We start from the raw sequence: 23,849 nt of genomic DNA, 5'->3' as shown, positions 1-23,849 counted from the left end.
GCCTAATAATAGCATATCATTTCATTTCTCCTGACCACATGACCAGGAAAAAAACACCAGTTTCTATAGTTCACATGCATTTACCCAGAATGGCTACCACAATGTCATCTTTCAGGATCTCTATGGAGCCCCGAGACAGGAAGTAAAGTGCGGTGAGGACGTCTCCGCTGTGGACCAGGGTGTCCCCTGGGGGGGCGTGGGTGGTCTGGAAGCGCATGGCCAGGGCTCTCAGGCAGCCCTTGGTGGCTCCGTGGAAGGCCTTACAGCTCTCCAACAGAGCCTGGTTGAGGTGGAGGCAGATATCTGCCTGCAGACACTCAGGGAAGCCTTTTAACACCTAGAGTATTTGTAGAAAAATTAAACACTTATAGAACGCAACCACCAGAGGTTCACCTCAGGAGTAAGGAAACAGTGTTTCACATGTACAGTATGTTGTCATTGTTATGATCACCCTTCTCAAATGGTTAGTATTTCAATATGTTTTTATCTCCTGGAATTTAAAATAGGCTACCGGTTGTGACAAAAACAATAACAGAATATACTTACCTCTTCAATTCATGCAAATTATTCTGGGCTAAACTATTCCCCTGTTTCCCCACAACAGTGTTTCAGATACTATAAAACACAGGCAGTTAGGACCTTTTTCACAATGAAAGATGCAGGAAGTTGTCCCGAAGTTTTTCTACAGTATGCTGTACTTGAAAAGGAAAAAGCATTACTGTATCCTTCAAGCAAGCTCATGCATCCACATGCAGACCTTTTAGTATAATTATTCTTTTTTTGTCTATCGTTGTGCTTGTGTGACTGTCCTTGTCTATCAGTGTTTTGTTACTTGTCATGTTTTGTGTTTTTTTTTGTGGACCCCAGGATGAGTAGCTGTTGCTTCTGTAAAAGCTAATGGGGACACAAATAAAGCCAATCTGTGACATATGCCCTTGGCCTCAGCTCAAAGCACTCGGGTAATTGTAATCTGGCATGCATGTGGAAGCTCAGCGTTGGGCTGTTGTTACACAGGAGATGGTATGGAAACTCAAACACCTCACTCAAAAACTGAATAGAAAAGTGATGATGATGGATTATGGTGTTGACGGTTGTCTACTGTCTACACATGGGCAAGTATGATATATTTTGCGAGCAGAATATTATGATTTAAAAGCCAAACAAAAATGTAAAGCAATTAAGCTTAACATGGAAATGGTTACAATTCATACTTTCACATATGTACCTCCTGCTCTTACCAGCGTAGATGTTATTCCATTTGAAAAGCAGAAATGAAAAAAAGTTGTTTTTTTTAAAACATTTTGCATGAGGATCACATTGCAAGAAAGAGGATTGAACTATGTCGGTGTGATGAATGGAGGTTTTTCTGTTTACCGTGTTCATGTCGATGCCATTCGTGTAGGTCCAGGAGTGTTGGAAATACTCCTCCAGCCGCTGCTTTAGCGGGTTGGGGATCTGGTGGAAGCGGATGAACTCTCGAACCCGGAGCATCTGGGTGTGGTACCTGGCCGTGCCCGAGTACAGCCGCTGGATGATAGCTGACACGTTACCGAAGATGCTGGCATACATGAGGGCTGCACAACACACAGAAAAAGTAAAAGTCACCAGTCCTTTGTGCTATCTATAAGCACAATGAATCTTGTGAATGTTAGTTCATTCTAAACATTCCGAGCAGCTAAGTAAAAGGAAATAGGAAGTATCAGACTCACAGCCGATCAGCATGACACAGATAGAGAATATCTTTTCTGAGTTGGTATTTGGGGAGACATTCCCAAAGCCCACGCTGGTTAGACTGCTGAAAGTGAAGTAAAGTGCTGTGACGTATTTGTCCTTGATGGAGGGCCCAGAGTTAGGGTCACTGAAGTTATACCTCTTGCCAATGGATACCCCAAGATTGTCAAGCCAACCAATGTTGTGCTCCAGGTAAGGCTTCTCCACATTGCCAATGGCGTACCATATGCAAGCTAGCCAGTGAGCGATGAGTGCAAAGATGCACATGAGTAGGATGAGTACAGCCGCTCCGTACTCAGAGTAACGGTCCAGTTTCCGGGCAACACGCACCAATCGCAGAAGTCGGGCTGTCTTCAATAAGCCAATCAGAGTGGTGGTCTAAAGAGACAAGAGATGGTGCATAATTAGCAAGGTCTCCAGTAATAAGAGTGACATGATCAGATGTTGTGAAACATGTTCCTTGCCAAATATGAATAATACATTTTATGCAAAGTTGGTAGTGATTTACTGTATTTGATATCACAAAGGTGCATTGGAAATATATTTCAGCGCTCAGCCATTACCAACAGATGTTTGACCAAAAAAGAGTCAACGTCACTTCATCAACATTAGTAGTGAGTTCTCTCTAGACTCCTCTCAACAGTACAATTAAAAGATTCTTAATCTTGCCGACTTTCTATGTAATGGCTCTGGTCAATGTCGTACTAACACGGAATGTGAAACAAAGAGCACACAGATAAAATCTGCTATATTGATGTCTGGGCAGGAGGAAAGTAACACAATGAACGAGTCCCAGGGAGGTGGCTGCTCGCTCTGTCTCATCAACAATGGCTCTAGCAACATTTTACAATTGTCACCTCCAAGGAGATCATTTATTTACCTGACAATTATAATATGGCCCTGGAAAGTGAGGCTAGTAGCTGCGTTTGGTTATTTCAGAGGCTCTTTAACGGATAAAACTGACAGTGATTCTTATGTACAGTACCAGTCAAAAGAGTGGACACACCTACTCATTCAAGGGTTTTTATTTTTACTATTTTCTACATTGTATAATAATAGTGAAAACAGAAACTATTAAATAACACAATATACAGTTGAAGTCGGAAGTTTAAATACTCGGCCTTGTCTCAGGAGTCATTAAAACTTGTTTTTCAACCACTCCACACATTTCTTGTTAACAAACTATAGTTTTGGCAAGTCGGTTAGGACATCTACTTTGTGCATGACACAAGTACATTTTCCAACAATTGTTTAGAGACAGATTATTTCACTTATAATTCACTGTATCACAATTACAGTGGGTCAGAAGTCTACATACACTAAGTTGACTGTGCCTTTAAACAGCTTGGAATATTCCAGAAAATCATAGCTTTAGAAGCTTCTGATAGGCTAATTGACATAATTTGAGTCAATTGGAGGTGTACCTGTGGATGTATTTCATGGCCTACCTTTAAACTCAGTGCCTATTGGCTTGACATGGGAAAATCAAAAGAAAATCAGCCAAAACCTCAGATTCTTTTTTGAGACCTCCATAAATCTGGTTCATCCTTGGGAGCAATTTCCAAACGCCTGAATGTACCACGTTCATCTGTACAAACAATAGTACGCAAGTATGAACACCATGGGACCACGCAGCCATCATACCGCTCAGGAAGGAGATGCGTTCTGTCTCCTAGAGATGAACCAACTTTGGTGCGAAAAGTGCAAATCAATCCAAGAACAACAGCAAAGGACCTTGTGAAGATGCTGGAGGAAAGAGGTACAAAAGTATCTATATCCACAGTAAAACGAGTCCTATATCAACATAGCTTGAAAGGCCGCTCAGCAAGGAAGAAGCCATTGCTCCAAAACCGCCATAAAAAGCCAGACTATGGTTTTCAACTGCACATGGGAACAAAGATTGTACTTTTTGGAGAAATGTCCTCTGGTCTGATGAAACAAAAATAGAACTGTTGGGCCATAATGACCATCGTTACGTTTGGAAATAAATGGGGGAGGCCTGCAAGTCGAAGAATACCATCCCAACCGTGAAGCACGGGGGTGGCAGCATCATGTTGTGGGGGTGCTTTGCTGCAGGAGGGACTGGTGCACTTCTCAAAATTGATGGCATCATGAGGCAGGAAAATGATGTGGATATATTAAAGCAACATTTCAAGACATCAGTCAGGAAGTTAAAGCTTGGTCGCAAATGGACAATGACCCCAAGCATACTACCAAACTTTGTGGCAAAATGGTTTAAGGATAACAAAGTCAAGGTATTGCAGTGGCCATCACAAAGCCCTGACCTCAATCCTATAGAAAATTTGTGGGCAGAACTGAAAAAGCTTGTGTGAGCAAGGAGGCCTACAAACTTGACTCAGTTACACCAGCTCTGTCAGGAGGAATGGGCCAAAATTCACCCAACTTATTGTGGGAAGCTTGTAGAAGGCTACCCAAAACATTTGACCCAAGTTAAATAATTTAAAGGCAATGCTACCAAATACTAATTGAACTTCTGACCCACTGGGAATGTGATGAAAGAAAGAAAAGCTGAAATAAATAATTCTCTCTACTATTGTTCTGACATTTTACATTCTTAAAATAAGGTGGTGATTCGGGTTGGTGCCTCCCCCTTGGGTTGTGCCATGGCGGAGATCTTTGTGGTCTATACTGTGCCTTGTCTCAGGATGGTAAGTTGTTGGTTGAAGATATCCCTCTAGTGGTGTGGGGGCTGTGGTTTGGCACAGTGGGTGGGGTTATATCCTGCCTGTTTGGCCCTGTCCGGGGGTATCGTCGGACAGGACCACAGTGTCTCCCGACCCCTCCTGTCGCAGCCTCCAGTATTTATGCTGCAGTAGTTTATGTGTCGGGGGGCTAGGGTCAGTCTGTTATATCTGGAATATTTCTCCTGTCTTATCCGGTGTCCTGTGTGAATTTAAGTATGCTCTCTCTAATTATTTCTTTCTTTCTCGGAGGACCTGAGCCCTAGGACCATGCCTCAGTACTACCTGGCCTGATGACTCCTTGCTGTCCCCAGTCCACCTGGCCGTGCTGCTGCTCCAGTTTCAACTGTTCTGCCTGTGGCTATGGAACCCTGACCTGTTCACCGGATGTGCTACCTGTCCCAGACCTGCTGTTTTCAACTCTTTAGAGACAGCAGGAGCAGTAGAGATACTCTGAATGATCGGCTATGAAAAGCCAACTGACATTTACTCCAGAGGTGCTGACCTGTTGCACCCTCAACAACCACTGTGATTATTATTATTTGACCCTGCTGGTCATCTATGAACATTTGTACATCTTGGCCATGTTCTGTTATAATCTCCATCCGGCACAGCCAGAAGAGGACTGGCCACCCCTCATAGCGTGGTTACTCTCTAGGTTTCTGCCTAGTTTCTGGCCTTTCTAGGGAGTTTTTTCTAGCCACCTACACCTGCATTGTTGCTGTTTGGTGTTTTAGGCTGGGTTTCTGTATAGCACTTTGACATCAGCTGATGTAAGAAGGGCGTTATAAATACATTTTATTGATTGATTGATCCTAACTGACCTAAGACAGGGAATTTTTACTAGGATTAAATGTCAGGAATTATGAAAAACTGAGTTTAAATATATTTGGCTAAGGTGTATGTAAACTTCTGACTTCAACTGTATAGAACCATGTAGAAACCAAAAAAGTGTTAAAGAAATCAAAATATATTTGAGATTCTTCTAAGTAGCCACCCTTTGCCTTGATGACAGCTTTGCACACTCTTGGCATTCTCTCAACCAGCTTCATGAGGTCACCTGTAATGCATTTCAATTAACAGGTATGCCTTGTTAAATGTTCGTTTGTGGAATTTCTTCTCTTCTTAATGCGTTTGAGCCAATCAGTTGTGTTGTGACAAGGTATGGGTGTTATACAGAAGTCCATAATATTTTCAGAACAGCTCAAATAAGCAAAGAGAAACGACATTCCATCATTACTTTAAGACATGAAGGTCAGTGAAGGTCAGTGAAGGTCAGTGAATCTGGAAAATTTCAAGAACTTTGAACATTTCTTCAAGTGCTGTCGCAAAAACCATCAAGCGCTATGATGAAACTGCCTCTCATGCGGACCGCCACAGGAAAGGAAGACCCAGACTTACCTCTGCTGCAGAGGATAAGTTCATTAGAGTTACCAGCCTCAGAAATTGCAGCCCAAATAAATGCTTCACAGAGTTCAAGTAACAGACATCTCAACATCAACTGTCCAGAGGAGACAATGTGAATTAGGCCTTCTTGGTCGATTTGCTGCAAAGAAACCATTACTAAAGGATACCAATAATAAGAAGAGATTTTCTTGGGCCAAGATATATGAGCAATGGACATTAGACCAAAGGAAACCTGTTCTTTGGTCTAATGAGTCCAAATTCAAGATTTTTGGTTCCAACCACTGTGTCTTTGCTAGAAGCAGAGTAGGTGAACGGATGATCTCCGCATGTGTGGTTCCCACCGTGACGCATGGAGGAGGAGGTGTGATGGTGCTTTTCTGGTGACCCTGTCTGTGATTTATTTAGAATTCAAGGCACACTTAACCAGCATGGCTTCCACAGCATTCTGCAGTGATACGCCATCCTATCTGGTTTGCACTTAATGTGACTATCATTTGTTTTTCAACAGGACACTGACCCAACATATCTCCAGGCTGTGTAAGGGCTATTTGACCAAGAAGGAGAGTGATGGAGTGCTGCATCAGATGACCTGGCCTCCACAATCACCTGACCTCAACCCAATTGATATGGTTAGGGATGAGTTGAAACACAGAGTGATGGAAAGGCAGCCAACAAGTGCTCAGCATATGCGGGAACTCTTTCAAGACTGTTGGAAAAGCATTCCAGGTGAAGCTGGTTGAGAGAATGCCAAGAGTGTGCAAAAATGTCATCAAGGTAAAGGGTGGCTACTTTGAAGAATGTAAAATATAATTAATACATTTATGGTTACTACATGATTCCATATGTGTTATTTCATAGTTTTGATGTCTTCACTATTATTCTATGATGTAGAAAATAGTCTAAATAAATAAAAACCATTGAATAAGTAGGTGTGTCCAAGTGTTTGACTAGTGCTCTATGTGTGGCTGAGCCTGTGGTGTGGCTGAGGGAGTATGTTTGCTGAATGGCCTTAGATTTCAGAGTTGAAGCTGCAGTGAGACATGGCTGCAGGGCAATATGTGAAACAGGTACAATTGAAAACATTGATAATTTCCTCCAATTCTATGCATTTTGCCATGTTCTTTTGCTGAAACTTAATACCAAAATGTTTTTGGAATTTTCAGTTCCACTCACTGTCTAGCTGATTATATTATTTAAAATGATATTGGTCCATTATCTTTTCTACAGACTATACATCTGTTTTTTACACTGAAAGCTTTTTGGCCGCTAGACTAACTTACCAATCTACATTTTATTTATCTGACATGGGCTAATTTCATGGCTATCAATTACTGACATAAAGAGGAAAAACTGCTGATGCACTTGCAACAAGTCCTTTTGGGGCGGGGAGGGGGCTTCAAAAGGGGTGCGGCCCGCAGGCCGCCAGTTGCCCATCCCCGGTCTAGCTCCACATAGGGCTTATATAATCAACGTGGTCTGAGGTAACGTTAGCTAGCACTAGGGGGTAAGGTTTAAGGTTAAGGAGTTAGGTTAAAGGGTTAAAGTTAGGGTTAGGGGGAAGGGTTAGGGGAAAAGATAGCTAACATGCTAAGTAGTTGCAAAGTAGCTATTTAAGTAGTAAGTAGCCGAGTTGCAAAGTTGTTCAAATGCTAAAGTTGTCTGTGATGAGATTCAAACATACAACCTTTGGTTTGCTATAGACCCATCCATCCACCCCCCTTTTGCCTTAAGTAACCTTCTATCTTATGTAACCACATAACATATAATATTAATTTGAGTGTCCTGGATTTAAGTTGACTATGTTACGTCTAATCTACAAGACCACTCTGATGTAATAGCACAACAAGTCCTTTACCAACATAAAATAGACTCCATATTAACATGCCCTCTAAAGCCCAATTGTAATAACTCGTCAAGGAGTGCAAGTCAGGCCAAAACCCACAATGCAACATGCAACAATATCAAAGATTTTACTGAGTTACAGTTCATATGAGGAAATCAGTCAATTCAAATAAATAAATTAGGCCCTAGTATATAGATTTCACATGACTGGGCAGGGGCGCAGCCATGGGTGGGCCTGGGAGGGCATCGGCCCACCCACTGGGGAGCCAGGCCCAGCCAATCAGAATGAGGTTTTCCCCACAAAAGGGCTTTATTACAGAGATAAATACTCCACAGATTCATCAGCTTTCTGGGTGGCTGGTCTCAGACGATCCCGCAGGTGAAGAAGCTGGATTGTGGAGGTCCTGGGCTGTTGTGGTTAAACGTGGTCTGCGGTTGTGAAGCCAGTTGGACGTACTGCCAAATTCTCTAAAGGGACATTATCTTTAATAAATTAGCAAAACATTCTAAAAACCTGTTTTAACTTTGTCATTATGGGGTATTGCGTGTAGATGTATTTTGTTAATCGATTTTAGAATAAGGCTGTAACGTAACAAAATGTGGAATTAGTGAAGGGCTCTGAATACTTTCCGAATGCAAGGTGTGTGGATATATATACACTACCGTTCAAAAGTTTGGGGTCACTTAGAAATGTCCTTGTTTTTTAATGAAAAGCTATTTTGGTTGTCCATTAAAATAACATCAAATTGATCAGAAATACAGTGTAGACATTGTTAATGTTGTAAATGACTATTGTAGCTGGAAACGGCAGATTTTTTATGGAATATCTACATAGGCGTCCAGAGGCCCATTATCAAAAACCATCACTCTGTGTTCCAATCGAACATTGTGTTAGCTAATCCAAGTTTATAATTTTAAAAGGCTAATTGATCATTAAAAAACCCTTTTGCAATTATGTTAGCACAGCTGAAAACTGTTGTCCTGATTAAAGAAGCAATAAAACTGGCCTTCTTTAGACTAGTTGAGTATCTGGAGCATCAGAATTTGTGGGTTTGATTACAGGCTCAAAATGGCCAGAAACAAAGAAGTTTCTTCTGAAACACATCAGTCTATTCTTGTTCTGAGAAATTAAGGCTATTCCATGTGAGAAATGGCCAAGAAACTGAAGATCTGGTACAACGCTGTGTACTACTCCCTTCACAGAACAGCGCAAACTGGCTTTAACCAGAATAGAAAGAGAAATGGGAGGCCTCGGTGCACAACAAAGCAAGAGGACAAGTACATTATAGTGTCTAGTTTGAGAAACAGACGCCTCATAAGAACTCAACTATCAGCTTCATTAAATAGTACTCACAAAACACCAGTCTCAACGTCAACAGTGAAGAGGCGACTCCGGGATGAGAGTTCCTCTGTCCAGTGCCTGTGTTATTTTGCCGATCTTAATCTTTTCTTTTTATTGGCCAGTCTGAGATATGACTTTTTCTTTGCAACTCTGCCTAGAATGCCAGCATCCCGGAGTCGCCTCTTCACTGTTGACATTGAGACTGGTGTTTTGCGGGTACTAGTTTTTAGAGATATCTGTACTTTACTATTTATATGTTTGACTACTTTTACTACATTCCAAAAGAAAATCTTGTACTTTTTACTCCATACATTTCCTCTGACAACCCAAAGTACTCGTTACATTTTGAATGCTTAGCAGAACAGAAAAATTGTGAAATTCACGCACTTCATCAAGAGAACATGAGGTCATCCCTTCTGCTTATGTTCTGGCGGACTCACTAAACACAAATGCACCTTTTGTAAATAATGTCTGAGTGTTGGAGTGTGTCCCTGGCTTTCCATACATTTTTGAAACAAGAAAATGTTGCTGTCTGCTTTGCTTAATATAAGACATGAAATTATTTATACTTTTACTTTTGATAGTTAAGTATATTTTTGCAATTACATTTACTTAAAGTATATTTAAAACCAAATACTTTCACTCAAGTAGTATTTTACTGGGTGACTTTCACTTTTACTTGAGTAACTTTCTATTAAAAGGTATCTATACTTTTACTCAAGTATGACAATTGGGTACGTTTTCCACCACTGCATATTGATAAGTTATGGCAAAATGTGTATAAAAGCAGGAAATTCGCTTTAAACTGCAAAAATAATATCCACCTCATGCTAAAATGGATAGAATTATCTGTAAAACTGCACATTTTTCTCTCTGCCCCATGGCAAAATGAATAGAATTGCATTATATTTGTTATAAAATTGTTACATTTACTCTACGCCCGATGACAAAATGTGTAGAATAGCTATGTCACAATGGGATGCTGGACTACTGCGTCTCAGCTGTGGACTATGATTTACGCTTAAGCAGCTAAAGCATGAGAGAGACCTTAAACACAGCGCGGGAGCCTGCTGGCTTGGTTATGAAGCTCCCTGATCATTCTGTTAGACACCAACTGTGCTTCGAAAGGGCAAAGATGTGAATCCAGTAACACTTGCAGGTTGTGATAAAATAGCTCAATAAAGCAAACTGATAAAAATGGTCACCAATTACCCCTAAACACCTGTTTCATAGGCATGGTGCAGTTTCATCCAACACATACAGTACATGAAAACATCTGCTTCTTTAAATCAGGAAAAAAAAAATACATTTTGAAAGGAAAAAGTGAGACAAACCTTGGTAGCATAGAAGACAATGGGGCTAAACTGAACAATGAACGATTTTGTATTAAATTAAATTGTGACATGCCGAAATTAAACGATGACTCGGCACCGTTTTTTATTTTGATTTGTTGTCAATATTCACTGACTGACTTTAAATATGTATATATATATATATACAGTGCCTTGCGAAAGTATTCGCCCCCCTTGAACTTTGCGACCTTTTGCCACATTTCAGGCTTCAAACATAAAGATATAAAACTGTATTATTTTGTGAAGAATCAACAACAAGTGGGACACAATCATGAAGTGGAACGACATATTGGATATTTCAAACTTTTTTAACAAATCAAAAAATGAAAAATTGGGCGTGCAAAATTATTCAGCCCCTTTACTTTCAGTGCAGCAAACTCTCTCCAGAAGTTCAGTGAGGATCTCTGAATGATCCAATGTTGACCTAAATGACTACTGATGATAAATACAATCCACCTGTGTGTAATCAAGTCTCCGTATAAATGCACCTGCACTGTGATAGTCTCAGAGGTCCGTTAAAAGCGCAGAGAGCATCATGAAGAACAAGGAACACACCAGGCAGGTCCGAGATACTGTTGTGAAGAAGTTTAAAGCCGAATTTGGATACAAAAAGATTTCCCAAGCTTTAAACATCCCAAGGAGCACTGTGCAAGCGATAATATTGAAACGGAAGGAGTATCAGACCACTGCAAATCTACCAAGACCTGGCCGTCCCTCTAAACTTTCAGCTCATACAAGGAGAAGACTGTTCAGAGATGCAGCCAAGAGGCCCATGATCACTCTGGATGAACTGCAGAGATCTACAGCTGAGGTGGGAGACTCTGTCCATAGGACAACAATCAGTCGTATATTGCACAAATCTGGCCTTTATGGAAGAGTGGCAAGAAGAAAGCCATTTCTTAAAGATATCCATAAAAAGTGTCGTTTAAAGTTTGCCACAAGCCACCTGGGAGACACACCAAACATGTGGAAGAAGGTGCTCTGGTCAGATGAAACCAAAATTGAACTTTTTGGCAACAATGCAAAACGTTATGTTTGGCGTAAAAGCAACACCCTGAACACACCATCCCCACTGTCAAACATGGTGGTGGCAGCATCATGGTTTGGGCCTGCTTTTATTCAGCAGGGACAGGGAAGATGGTTAAAATTGATGGGAAGATGGATGGAGCCAAATACAGGACCATTCTGGAAGAAAACCTGATGGAGTCTGCAAAAGACCTGAGACTGGGACGGAGATTTGTCTTCCAACAAGACAATGATCCAAAACATAAAGCAAAATCTACAATGGAATGGTTCAAAAATAAACATATCCAGGTTAGAATGGCCAAGTCAAAGTCCAGACCTGAATCCAATCGAGAATCTGTGGAAAGAACTGAAAACTGCTGTTCACAAATGCTCTCCATCCAACCTCACTGAGCTCGAGCTGTTTTGCAAGGAGGAATGGGAAAAAAATTCAGTCTCTCGATGTGCAAAACTGATAGAGACATACCCCAAGCGACTTACAGCTGTAATCGCAGCAAAAGGTGGCGCTACAAAGTATTAACTTAAGGGGGCTGAATAATTTTGCACGCCCAATTTTTCAGTTTTTGATTTATTAAAAAAGTTTGAAATATCCAATAAATGTCGTTCCACTTCATGATTGTGTCCCACTTGTTGTTGATTCTTCACAAAAAAATACAGTTGTATATCTTTATGTTTGAAGCCTGAAATGTGGCAAAAGGTCGCAAAGTTCAAGGGGGCCGAATACTTTCGCAAGGCACTGTATATACATACACTTAACCTTTATATAAATAGGCAAGTCAGTTAAGAACAAATTATTATTTACAATGACGGCCTACCCCGGCCAAAACCTAACCCAGACGACGCTGGGCCAATTGTGCACCGCCCTATGGGACTCCCAATACCGGCCGGTTGTGATACAGCCTGGAATCGAACCAGGATCTGTAGTGACACCTCTAGCACTGAAATGCAGTGCCTTAGACCGCTGCACCACTCGGGAGCTGACTCAGTAGTAGAGGTGGAATAGGTGATTATGCTTTAGAAATGAATCGCAAGCTGTCTCTCTCGTGTTCTGGTGAACCCATAGAAATAAGACTAAATAGAACGGGCTTGGAACGTCTAACCCTAGAAATTTGACTGGTAAACTCATAGGTACACTCGCAATGGCTGTCTGGCATTGTGATGTAATAATTCCAATGGTAATGTAGAATGTTCATTCAAATTATGTTAAGTGATGTGGCTCATGCAATGGAATGCATTTTTTGTAATGTCATTTGAGTTGATTCAACCCATTTTAAAAAAACAAGGTTAAGACAATATAATAATTCCATGCATAAGCGTTAGAAAATAACTAACTAGCAACGCTGGTCTCATGAATTGCAAAGGGTTAGGGGAGATTAGAACCTCGTTGTCTTAACATTGTAATCTTCAACCTAGGATTCAACAAATCACAGCACAGATTGATGGGTACACTTCCTGCTTTTACTTTCTGCTTTGCTCCAATGGGTAGACTCACATGGCCACCAATCCACCCATTATGCCATCATTGACTTGAATGGGAACGCCTGTTCTATTCATTCTTATTTCTATGGGTGTGCCAACAGAGCATGATAAAGCACTGAAAGGATATTCCCTCATTAACAAACAAGCAAACATGCCGGCCTGCCCAGGGCTGGATTAATGCAGGGGCTTACAGGGAAGCCCCTGGACCAAAGCCCACAGGAGCCCACAGGAGCCCACTCTCAATGTTCAAAATACACCAGAAAGCATAATTTAGCCACAGAGAATCAATAGTTTCAAAAAACAACTGTGAATTAAGTTTTATCACAATCACATACATGTAACTGCTAAAATAAAGGAAACACCAACATAATGTGTTTTAATAGGGTGTTGGGCCACTATGAGCTGCCAGAACAGTTTCAATGTGCCTTGGCACAGACAAGTGGACCTAAACCATGGCAGGAAAATGCACCCCCATAACATATACTTTGTATCCCTCATTTACTTATTTATTTTATTATGGCAGTTACCAGTATGCCTACCGTCAGTAAGGCAGCAATTTGGGCAGAATGCCAGCCAAATACAGAACAGCTTGTTGCGTTGTGGCCATAGACATATCATCCATAGAAGGGTTTTGGAACTTCTTACCATGGCATTTTGTTAAACTCATGGGTACACTACAGTAGCAATGGCTGCCATTCCTGACTTGAATGGGAACTGCTATCTGTGGACTATATTTCTATGGTTGGTTTCAGCTGTCAGTTTTCCTTTTAAAAATGTCTAAATACATTAACATTTTAGTCATTTAACAGACACTCTTATCTAGAGGGATTTGCTGGGACAACGTCAGATTATCACCTAGTCGACTCAGGAATTCGATCCAACGACATTTTGGTTATTGGCCCAACACTCTTAACCTCTAGGCTACAATCACCAGAAAAAAGTACAGTTTGTAAAGCAAATGCCTACTGCTGAAAAGAGAAGACGAATCTGTCTGTAGAACCAATAACAGAACAAAAGTCCTCAAAACAACTCCCAATTTTGAGCGAACAACAGCACTGTTTTTTAAAAGTAGCTCATCTTGAGATAAGCTATTGCCACGAGGAGCGCAGCGACCATCACCGGTGAGTAGCCTATGGCTTCATCTTCATCATTGGGTGAGTCAGTGTGGCACTGAAAAGTTTATTTAGTAGCTTACGTATGTATATACAGTGCAGTCGGAAACTATTCAGATCCTGTGACTTTTTCCACATATTGTTACGTTACAGCCTTATTCTAAAATGGATTAAATTGTTTTTTCTCCAACGCGCAATACCCCATAGTGACAAAGCAAAAACAGGTTAGCACATTTATTTTAAAAAAGAGACTGAAATATCACATTTACATTAGTATTCAAACCCTTTACTCAATACTTTGTTAAAGCACTTTTGGCAGAAATTACAGCTTCGAGTCTTCTTGGGTATGACGCTACAAGCTTGGCACATCTGTATTTAGGGAGTTTCTCCCATTCCTCTCTGCAGATCCTCCCAAGCTCTGTCAGGTTGGATGGGGAGCATCGCTGCACAGCTATTTTCAGGTCTCTCCAGAGATATTCGATTGGGTTCAAGTCTGGGCTCTAACTGGGCCACTCAAGGACGTTCAGAGACTTGTCCCGGAGCCACTCCTGCGTTGTCTTGGCTGTGTGTTTAGGGTCGTTGTCCTGTCTGAGGTCCTGAGCACTCTGGAACAGGTTTTCATCAAGGATCTCTCTGTACTTGCATCCGTTCATCTTTCCCTCGATCCTGACTAGTCTCCCAGTCCCTGTTGCTGAAAAATATCCCCACAGCATGATGCTGTCACCACCATGCTTCACCGTAGGGATGGTGCCAGGTTTTCTCCAGATGTGACGCTTGGCATTCAGGCCATAAAGTTAAATCTTGGTTTCATCAGACCAGAGAATCTTGTTTCTCATGGTCTGAGTCCTTTAGGTGCCTTTAGGCAAACTCCAAGCAGGCTGTTGTGCCTTTTACTAAGGAGTGGCTTCTGTCTGGCCACTACCATAAAGGCCTGATTGGTGGAGTACTGCAGTGATGGGAGAACCTTCCAGAAGGACAACCATCTCCGCAGAGGAACTATGGAGATCTGTCAGTATGACCATCGGGTTCTTGGTCACCTTCCTGACCAAGGCCCTTCTCCCCGATTGCCCAGTTTGGTTGGGCAGCCAGCTCCAGGAAGAGTCTTGGTGGTTCCAAACTTCTTCCATTTAAGAAGGAAGGAGGCCAATGTGTTCTTGGGGACCTTCAATGGTGAAAACATCTTTGGTACCCTTCCCCAGATCTGTGCCTCCAAATTTCTAAAAAACCTGTTTTCACTTTGTCATTATGGGGCATTGCGTGTAGGAAAAGATTGATTGTATCCATTTTAGAATAAGGCTTTAACGTAACAAAATGTGGAAAAGGGGGAGGGGTCTGAATACTTTCCGATGCACTGTCTATATACTGAACAAAAATATAAGTGCAACATGTAAAGTGCTGGTCCTCTGTTTCATGAGCTGAAATAAAATATTCTAGAAATGTTCCATATGCACAAATAGCTTTTTTCTCTCAAATGTTGTGCACAAATTTGTTTACATCCCTGTTAGTGAGCATTTCTCCTTTGCCAAGATTATCCATCCACCTGACAGGTGTGGCATATCAAGAAGCTGATTAAACAGCATGATCATTACACAGGTGCATCTTGTGCTGGGGACAATAAAAGGCCACTCTAAAATGTGCCGTTTTGTCTCACAACCCAATGCCACAGATGTCTGAAGTTTTGAGAGAGCATGCAATTGGCGAGTTCATTTCTCTACCATAAGCTGCCTGAAACGTCATTTTAGAGAATTTGGCAGTACATCCAACTGTCTTCACAACCGCAGACCACGTGTAACCATGCCAACCCAGGACCTTCACATCCGGCTTCTTCACCTGCAGTATCATCTGAGACCAGCCACTCGGACAGCTAATGAATCTGCGGGTTTGCACAACCGTAGAATTTCTGCACAAACGTTCAGAAACCGTCTCAAGGAAGCTCATCTGCTTGCTTGTTGTCCTTACCAGGGTCTTGACCTGACTGCAGTTCGCCGTCGTAACCTGACTTCAGTGGGCAAATGCTCACCTTTGTTGGCCAGTGGCATGCTGAAGAAGTGTGCTCTTCACGGATGAATACCGGGCAGATGGCACACGGCATGTATGACGTCGTGTGGGCGAGCGGCTTGCTGACGTCAACGTTGTGAACAGAGTGCCCCATGGTGGGGTTATGGGTTGGGCAGGCATAAGCTATGGACAATAAACACAATTGCATTTTATCGATGGCAATTTGAATGCACAGATATACCGTGACGAGATCCTGATGCCCATTGTCGTGCCATTCATCTGCCACCATCACCTCATGTTTCAGCATGATAATGCAAGGCCCCATGTCGCAAGGATCTGTACACAATTCCTGGAAGCTGAAAATGTCCCAGTTCTTCCATGGCCTGCATACTCACAAGACAATGTCACCCATTGAGCATGTTTGTGATGCTCTGGATCGATGCGTACGACAGCGTGTTCCAGTTCCCGCCAATATCCAGCAACTTCACACAGCCATTGAAAAGGACTGGGACAACATCCCACAGGCCACAATCAATAGCCTGATCAATCAATAGCCTGATCAATCAATAGCCTGATCAATGCAAAGGAGATGCTGCATGAGGAAAATGGTGGTCACACCAGATACTGAGTGGTTTTCTGATCCACGTGCCTACCTTTTTTTTTGCTTTTCCACGGCCCTACCTTTATATATATTTATTCATTTATTTCCTCCTAATATTGTAAAATCTGTGTGTCCCTTCATTGGCCTGGGCTATTGTTTTAATTCAAGACCAGATCGTTTTTATTGATCTCAGTTTGTCAGTGTCAGAGTAGCCACTCATTTCATTCATTTGTGTGGTATAAGAAAGTATTCTACTAATGTCTTCTGCCATGTAAATGAAATGCATTTATTAAAAGCCACCAAAAAAATCCCAACCCTCCTACAATTTTTCCCCCATGTCTAGAAATCCTAAAAACAGTAGCCTGTGCCACATCGCAAATGTTACGGCTTTACTATAAAGGGGCTTCATCTTCAACCGTAAATTTACCACGCAACTTTGTGCGCAGATTTGTTGACAGAAAATTAGGGTGTGTCGGGGGTGGTGGGGGGCATAAAAATCCAAAGCCCTGGGGTCTATGATTGCTTAATCCTGCCCTGTGGGCCTGCCTGCCAATGGGCCTTTCACATCTGTATGTCAGCTGTGCACACAGCACTGCTGGGCTCTGCTGGCTCGCTCCTCATTTAAATGCATCATTGAAGCCATTAATCCACGTAAATGGATTTTGAAACGACGGCCATTCAAAAAAAAACAACAACAACAACATGCAATTTAATACAGTAATCCTTTCAGGGCCGAGACAGAAAAATTCAGCCTTTAAGATGTAGCCCACGGGCATAAGTCTGAGCTTAATAAATGGGAAAAGAGTGGAAGCACTGCTGAAGTGATATGCAATAAAACTCCCAGAGAGAAAAACACAGGGAAAGACATGCATTAGGGATGACTTACTTCATCTGATCCTGAACCGAAGATAAGCAGGTCAAAGGGGATCGCAGCCACCATGTCTATAAGGAACCAGCCTTTGAAATAGTGAATGGCGATCTTCCCTGGTTGGCTGACGACTTCCTCGTTTAGGTTCACATATGTGGTCCGGAAGTTGATAACGATGTCAACGATGAACATGATGTCCACCATGAAATCCACCACGTTCAGGGGATTGCAGGAGTATCCACACTCGCGCCTCATTTGCTCCTCGCGGTCATTGAGTAGGAAAGCAGCAGAGTAGGGTGTGAGGATGGCTGTATAGATGACCAGCAGCAGGATGAGCCAGTCCCACATAGCTTTGAAGGGACTGTAGTGGAGGATGGTGAATCTGTCCATGCGTGGAGTCTGGAGCTTGTATTCTGGAAGGACATCAGCACCCAGTGACAGTACCTGTAGTAGCAGAGAGGAGGGGACAGCAATCACCAAGAGCACTAATTTAAACAAATTCGGGCAAAAAGTTTTACTCTGTAGATTTGAGTGTCAAACATTTCTCTAAGTGGCAATATAATAATCTATCCGAGGCAGCTTTTAACTCCCTTATCTCAGTAGCTGGCTATTGCCGGAGCAATCGAGGTAATGTACCTGGCTCAAGGACTTGACAGCCGCTATGATTCAGCTGAGAGTAAGTGAGGCACAGTCCAACTCTATTAGGACAAGTCCTCTCCTCTCATTTGACAGACAGGATGATTGCCACCGTCTTGGGAAGGAATAATAGGATTCCCAATATCAAATGTGTTCCACAGAATCCCAAGTCTGGGTAACAGTCTTTTTAGCTAACATTCCACTCCTGTCTTTGGCAAATTACAAGGAGTGGATTGTAATTGCTGAACAGCGAAGGCAACCAGGCTACAGAATCACTGCCTTACCGTCTAACATTCCGGTAGTAAATTCACGTATAGATTTTGTAGGGGTAGATCATTTTGAAAATGCAATTTGATTTAATGATAGAATTGAGGGAGGATAATCAGGTTATATATCATAGCAATACATCTTTTGAAAATAGTAGCTTTTACAAAAGCTTTCGCAGTGCTCTGTTAATAACAATGGTAGAGATACAACAGACAGTGTCCATTGCTCAACAGCTTCTGGGTTAGCTTCTCTCCATGGTTGGACTCTGACTCTGGGGCTTATTTTGGCTATCTAAGCAATGTTGTAATCTAATTAAGCAATAATGCCCGAGAGGGTGTGGTATATGGCCAATATACCACGGCTAAGGGCTGTTCTTAAGCACGACGCAACGCAGAGTGCTTGGACACAGCCCTTAGCTGAGATATATTGGCCATATATCACAACCCCCCGAAGTGCTTTATTTTTATTATAAACTGGTTACCAACATAATTAGAGCAGTAAAAATAAAGATTTTGTAATTCCTGTGGTATACTGTGATGACTGTTTGATAACGCTCTCCGTAGCCGATTTGAGCAAGACCTTTATACAGGTCAACATTCACAAAGCCGCGGGGCCAGATGGATTACCAGGACGTGTACTCAAAGCATGCGCAGACCAACTGGCAAGTGTCTTCACCGACATGTTTAACTTCTCCCTGAATGAGTCTGTAATACCTACATGTTTCAAGCAGACCACCATAGTCCCTGTGCCCAAGGAAGCGAAGGTAACCTGCCTAAATGATTACCGCCCTGTAGCACTCACGTCGGTAGCTATATGATGTGCTTTGAAAGGCTGATCATGGCTCCTCCCGGATACCCTAGACCCACTCCAATTCGCATACCTCCCCAACAGATCCACAGATGACGCAATCTTAATTCCACTCCACACTGCCCTTTCCCACCTGGACAAAAGGAACACCTATGTGAGAATGCTGTTCATTGACTACAACTCAGCGTTCACTACACCTCCCTCTGCAACTGGATCCTGGACATCCTGACGGTCTGCCTCCAGGTAGTAAGGGTAGGCAACAATACATCGGCCACGCTGATCCTCAACACCGGGGCCCCTCAGGGGTGTGTACTTAGTCCACTCCTGTACTCCCTGTTCACCCACGACTGCGTGGCCAAACACGACTTCAACACAATCATTAAGTTTGCTGACGACACAACAGCGATAGGCCTGATCACCGACAACAATGAGGCAGCCTATAGGGGGAGGTCAGAGAACTGGCAGTGTGGTGCCAGGAACATAACCTCTCCCTCAATGTGAGCAAGACAAAGGAGCTGATAGCGGGCCACAGGAAAAGGTGGGCCGAACAGGCCCTCATTAAAATCAACAGGGCTGTAGTGGGGCGAGAGTTTCCACATCACCAACTAGCTATCATGGTCCAAACACACCAAGACAGTCGTGAAGAGGGCACGACAAAACCTTTTCCCCTCAGGAGATTGAAAAGATTTGGCATGGGTCCCCAGATCCTCAAAAAGTTCTACAGCTGCACTATCGAGAGCATCCTGATCGGTTGCATCACCGCCTGGTATGGCAACTGCTCGGCATCTGACCGTAAGGCGCTAAAGGGTAGTGCGTACGGCCCAGTACATCACTGGGGCCAAGCTTCCTGCCATTCAGGACCTATATAATTAATAGGTGGTGTCAGAGGAAAGCCCATAAAATTGTCAGAGACTCCAGTCACCCAAGTCATAGACTGTTTTCTCTGCTACCGCACGGCAAGCAGTACCGGAGCGCCAAGTCTAGGACCAAAAGGCTCCTTAACAGCTTCTACCCCCCAAGCCATAAGACTGCTGAATAATTGATCAAATGGCCACCGGACTATTACATTGACCCCCCCCCCCCCCCCCCCACTCGTTTTGTACACTGCTGCTACTCGCTGTTCATTATCTATGCATAGTCACTTCACCCCTACCTACATGTACAAATTACCTCAACTAATCTGTACCCCTGCACACTGACTCGGTACCCCACAATTTTTTACTTTAGTTTATTTGGTAAATATTTTCTTAACTCTTCTTGAATTGCATTGTTGGTTAAGTGCTTGTAAGTAAGCATTTCACGGTAAGGTCAACACTTGTTGTATTTGGCGCATCTGACAAATAAAGTTTGATTTGATTTGATACGGTCTGATATACCATGGCTGTCAGCCAATCAGCATTCAGGGCTCAAACCACCCAGTTTATAATGTCCAGTTAGTATGTGGCTTTCCTCTCCTTTGGATCTTAATGAGCTCTGACAGGCTGCAAAGAGAGACCTTCTATCTGATGATAGTGCTGGAGAAATGATGAGGACAGAGGCCTTTGTTTTAAGTTGCCTCAGTACATCTACAAGATGAATTATGGATTCTCCCATGCATCTCGACATCTACCGTATCTAATGTGAAAAACCCACCCACCGAATGGCCAATTCAAGGTAGTGCAACACAGAGAATTCAGAGAGTTCGGATGATGGCTGTACTTATGAGTGAGAATGGCTCGTCTCTTCTATAGAATGTCATTGTCAGGAGGAGTGCTTGTCAAAGAAGGTCTGGTTGTACGGGAAAGCTTGGTGCTCTACCCTACAGCCTGTGCTGACGGTTTGACACTGACGGTAATGAGAGGACAGTCACTATACAGCGCTTACTTGTTGAGGGAACAAGCAGGAGCGATTCTACTGCATACTGTATTACACTGCTGGACTTGTTTTTCCACAGAGCAAATCACACCGGCTATTCATTGATGAGATTGTTTCTCCAATTCATTGCATTAGTACCAATGTCAAACAGTGTGGAAATATATGATTCAAAAGCAGCCATTTGTACAAACATAATGAATAATATAGGCAGCAATGTGTCTGGCATTCATTTGGTAAATGGCTTATTTTGTGGCTCGTACACATCATGTAACATGAAAGTTGTACGGGGGAAAAAAAAAAAGAGTCAAATGTGCTTTCCAGACAGCCAATTGTCTCACCTGTGTGACTTTCTCAGTGACGTTGTGCGTTCTGTCCTTAACCTTGGGTGCTATGATAGTGTTTTCTGACGATGGGGGAGAGTGTGCCTTGTTTTCGTTATTCCGCTCCGTGAAGTTGAGCGCAATCAGCGGGATCTTGTTGATGGTGCTGTACTTGTTGATGTTGGACTCAGAGGTGGAGCCCAGCAAACTGGACTTGAGATGATTGAACGGACCTGGAACGTAAAGACAACCCAAAGAAATTGACTGTAGAGAGGTGGTAATACAGTATAGCACAGCTCTAGTAAAGGACATGGAGTAGTACCTGGACAGAGGTCAAAAACTGTAGCAGTGAGCCAAACATCACACATTTGATGATGGTTGGCGCTGGTGATCAGGGAAACAGGGATGTTTCTTTGATGGGAAGCAGACAGAGCATAGTGACCACTGATCCCCCCCCCCCCCCCCCCCCCCCCCGACCCCAGAAAGCAAAATAGCTTTCTTTCATGCATGTGTTAGGTTGGGTGGGGATGGCAATATTAGCAATCAGTGGAGGCAGCAGGCTTTCATTCAGGAGGTGTTCATCAATCATTCAAAGACATTTAAAAAAGCTGACATGACAAAAAAACACTCAACTGTCTAAGTCACAACACATTCTCAAGTGCAGCGCTTCGTTGAGGGTAGAATTTCAGGGAGAAATCATCATCACTCGTGGTCAATTGGCTTGATTAGGACACATGCTTCAAACAGTCCAATGCACAACAAGCATGGTCAGTGAACGCATCGTTACCTCTGATATAGCGACCATTGTCTAAAAGCAGCATCAAAGTGGCGAGAGGAAGAGAGAAGATAGAAATAGTACTGTGGATGCAGATATTGTTGGCATGGATCCGTAATAGTATGCTGTAATACACAATTCCTGAGCAAGGAGTACTCACAAGACACAAAAATGACAATAGCTCTGTCCCCATTCGAAATCTAGGGACCACAAAGCTTTCGCTAGACATTTCATCGTCCTACTTTACCTTCACTCGCGTGTCGGTCCCTGAACATGCTCTTGGAGTTGCTGAAGCCTTCTATGTCGTGGACGGAGGACGCTCGCCTCATGCTGCTCCCGCTGATGCTGCCTCTGGAGATGGTGTGTGCGAGGCAGGTGGTGGACTGGTGCGCCTCCGTCTGGTACAGCCTGTCCCACGGGTGCTGCTTGGGAGAGGAGTGGTCCAGGGGTCCGGGTCCATGCACACTGGCCTGGGAGGAGTGGTGGCTGGAGCTGATGAGGGCCCGTGTGTCGTTGGCATCGGTGGGGCTACAGTTGTCCTCGGTCGGGGGCGACTGGAAGTTGGTCAGAGCCACAGAGTCCTCGTTCTGTTTGGGGGAGATGGAGTCCACCACGACGGCATCTGGGTCTTCTTGTGGAAGAGACTGTTTGTTGGAGACCAGACTCAAGGCAGCCTGGCGGAATCGGAAGAATCGTCCCTTTCCTAAACAACAGAAAATGTTGGACGTGTTTATTCCTGCACCAAACAATCAAATGATTAAATGATGAGAAAGTTTGATTTTGACTAACATAACATGTCAAAGATCTAAAGCATAAGCAATAGCAACAATTATTTAGTCAATTCAGTCACATTTTCAATGAATGCCAATCTCATTACTGTTCTTTGAGCTGGAAGGTGCACTTTCATTTCTCTGATTGTGTGGAATTCTATAATTGGATTACCTTATGTGTTCATGATCAAACAGAGGAAGCAGAAAGCCGGAGAATCAACCTCTAATCCAATGGCATTCAATGGTACGTGACTGGATAACCTTGATCGGCCCTTTACCCATAGTGCATAGCGTGTATACTGCTGTAATGCCTGTCATAGTGTTCTTTCTTATTTGAGGATTAATGAATTAAAAGTGTTGATACGTGGACACTATGTATTGGCATACACCGCAGGGTATCACAATGTATCATACTCCGTTCAAGGTCATAAGTGAAAACACTTAGCGGAAAGTTAATCTCCTTCCTTAATTTAATTTAATGTGTGCCTCATGTGTGTCCACTGTGCAGTAACGTCTTCAGAGTGACACACAGGCACATATAAACCAGTGAGGGAACTGTAGTTTGGGTTCATTAACAATAGAAGTGGTGAAAGTGAGCCCCAGGCTCACTCATAAATATGAGGCAGCCATCGTTCAGCACCCTCCTTGCATCGTGTCACTGCCATCTGTTTCCATTCCCCAACCACACGTACTTATGTTACAACCCTAATACACAATAAAGCCATCACTCTCAACAGGGCCCCTGGACAGGCCTCTGAAATAGCCCCCAATTGCAGGAAGTCTGCAATTTAGACCTGTTTTTTTTTTTTTATGGACATAGGAATCAGCATCTCTACTGTAGGTGTCTTTGATTTACACTCATATGAGATGCCAGAGGAATGTAGCGGGCTGCATATTTCAGGTGAACTTCGAGTTCCAGTAGTATAGAGTTATGGTTGCAAAGTTCTGGTAGCTTTTCCAAAA

The 23,849-nt window shown here is 42.9% G+C and overlaps 1 protein-coding gene across 2 annotated transcripts in view; it reads right to left on the bottom strand.

Moving 5' to 3' along the window:
• LOC139380295 (voltage-gated inwardly rectifying potassium channel KCNH7-like) overlaps positions 1-23,849 on the bottom strand; it is a 49,963-nt gene that overhangs the window by 12,990 nt on the left and 13,124 nt on the right. For both annotated transcript variants that reach the window (XM_071122878.1, XM_071122879.1), the window contains exons 4-10: positions 22,364-22,819; positions 22,129-22,149; positions 21,360-21,574; positions 17,476-17,901; positions 1,710-2,109; positions 1,375-1,574; positions 85-337 (exon numbers count right to left, since the gene is read on the bottom strand). In XM_071122878.1, coding sequence (XP_070978979.1) covers positions 85-337; positions 1,375-1,574; positions 1,710-2,109; positions 17,476-17,901; positions 21,360-21,574; positions 22,129-22,149; positions 22,364-22,819 — 1,971 coding nt within the window. The remainder of the gene's footprint in view (positions 1-84; positions 338-1,374; positions 1,575-1,709; positions 2,110-17,475; positions 17,902-21,359; positions 21,575-22,128; positions 22,150-22,363; positions 22,820-23,849) is intronic.

The sequence above is a fragment of the Oncorhynchus clarkii genome, chromosome 22, assembly GCF_045791955.1.
Source record: "Oncorhynchus clarkii lewisi isolate Uvic-CL-2024 chromosome 22, UVic_Ocla_1.0, whole genome shotgun sequence".
Classification (NCBI taxonomy): domain Eukaryota; kingdom Metazoa; phylum Chordata; class Actinopteri; order Salmoniformes; family Salmonidae; genus Oncorhynchus; species Oncorhynchus clarkii.
The sequence above is the reverse complement of the archived record's forward strand: the minus strand, read 5'-3'. Positions and strand labels throughout refer to the sequence as shown.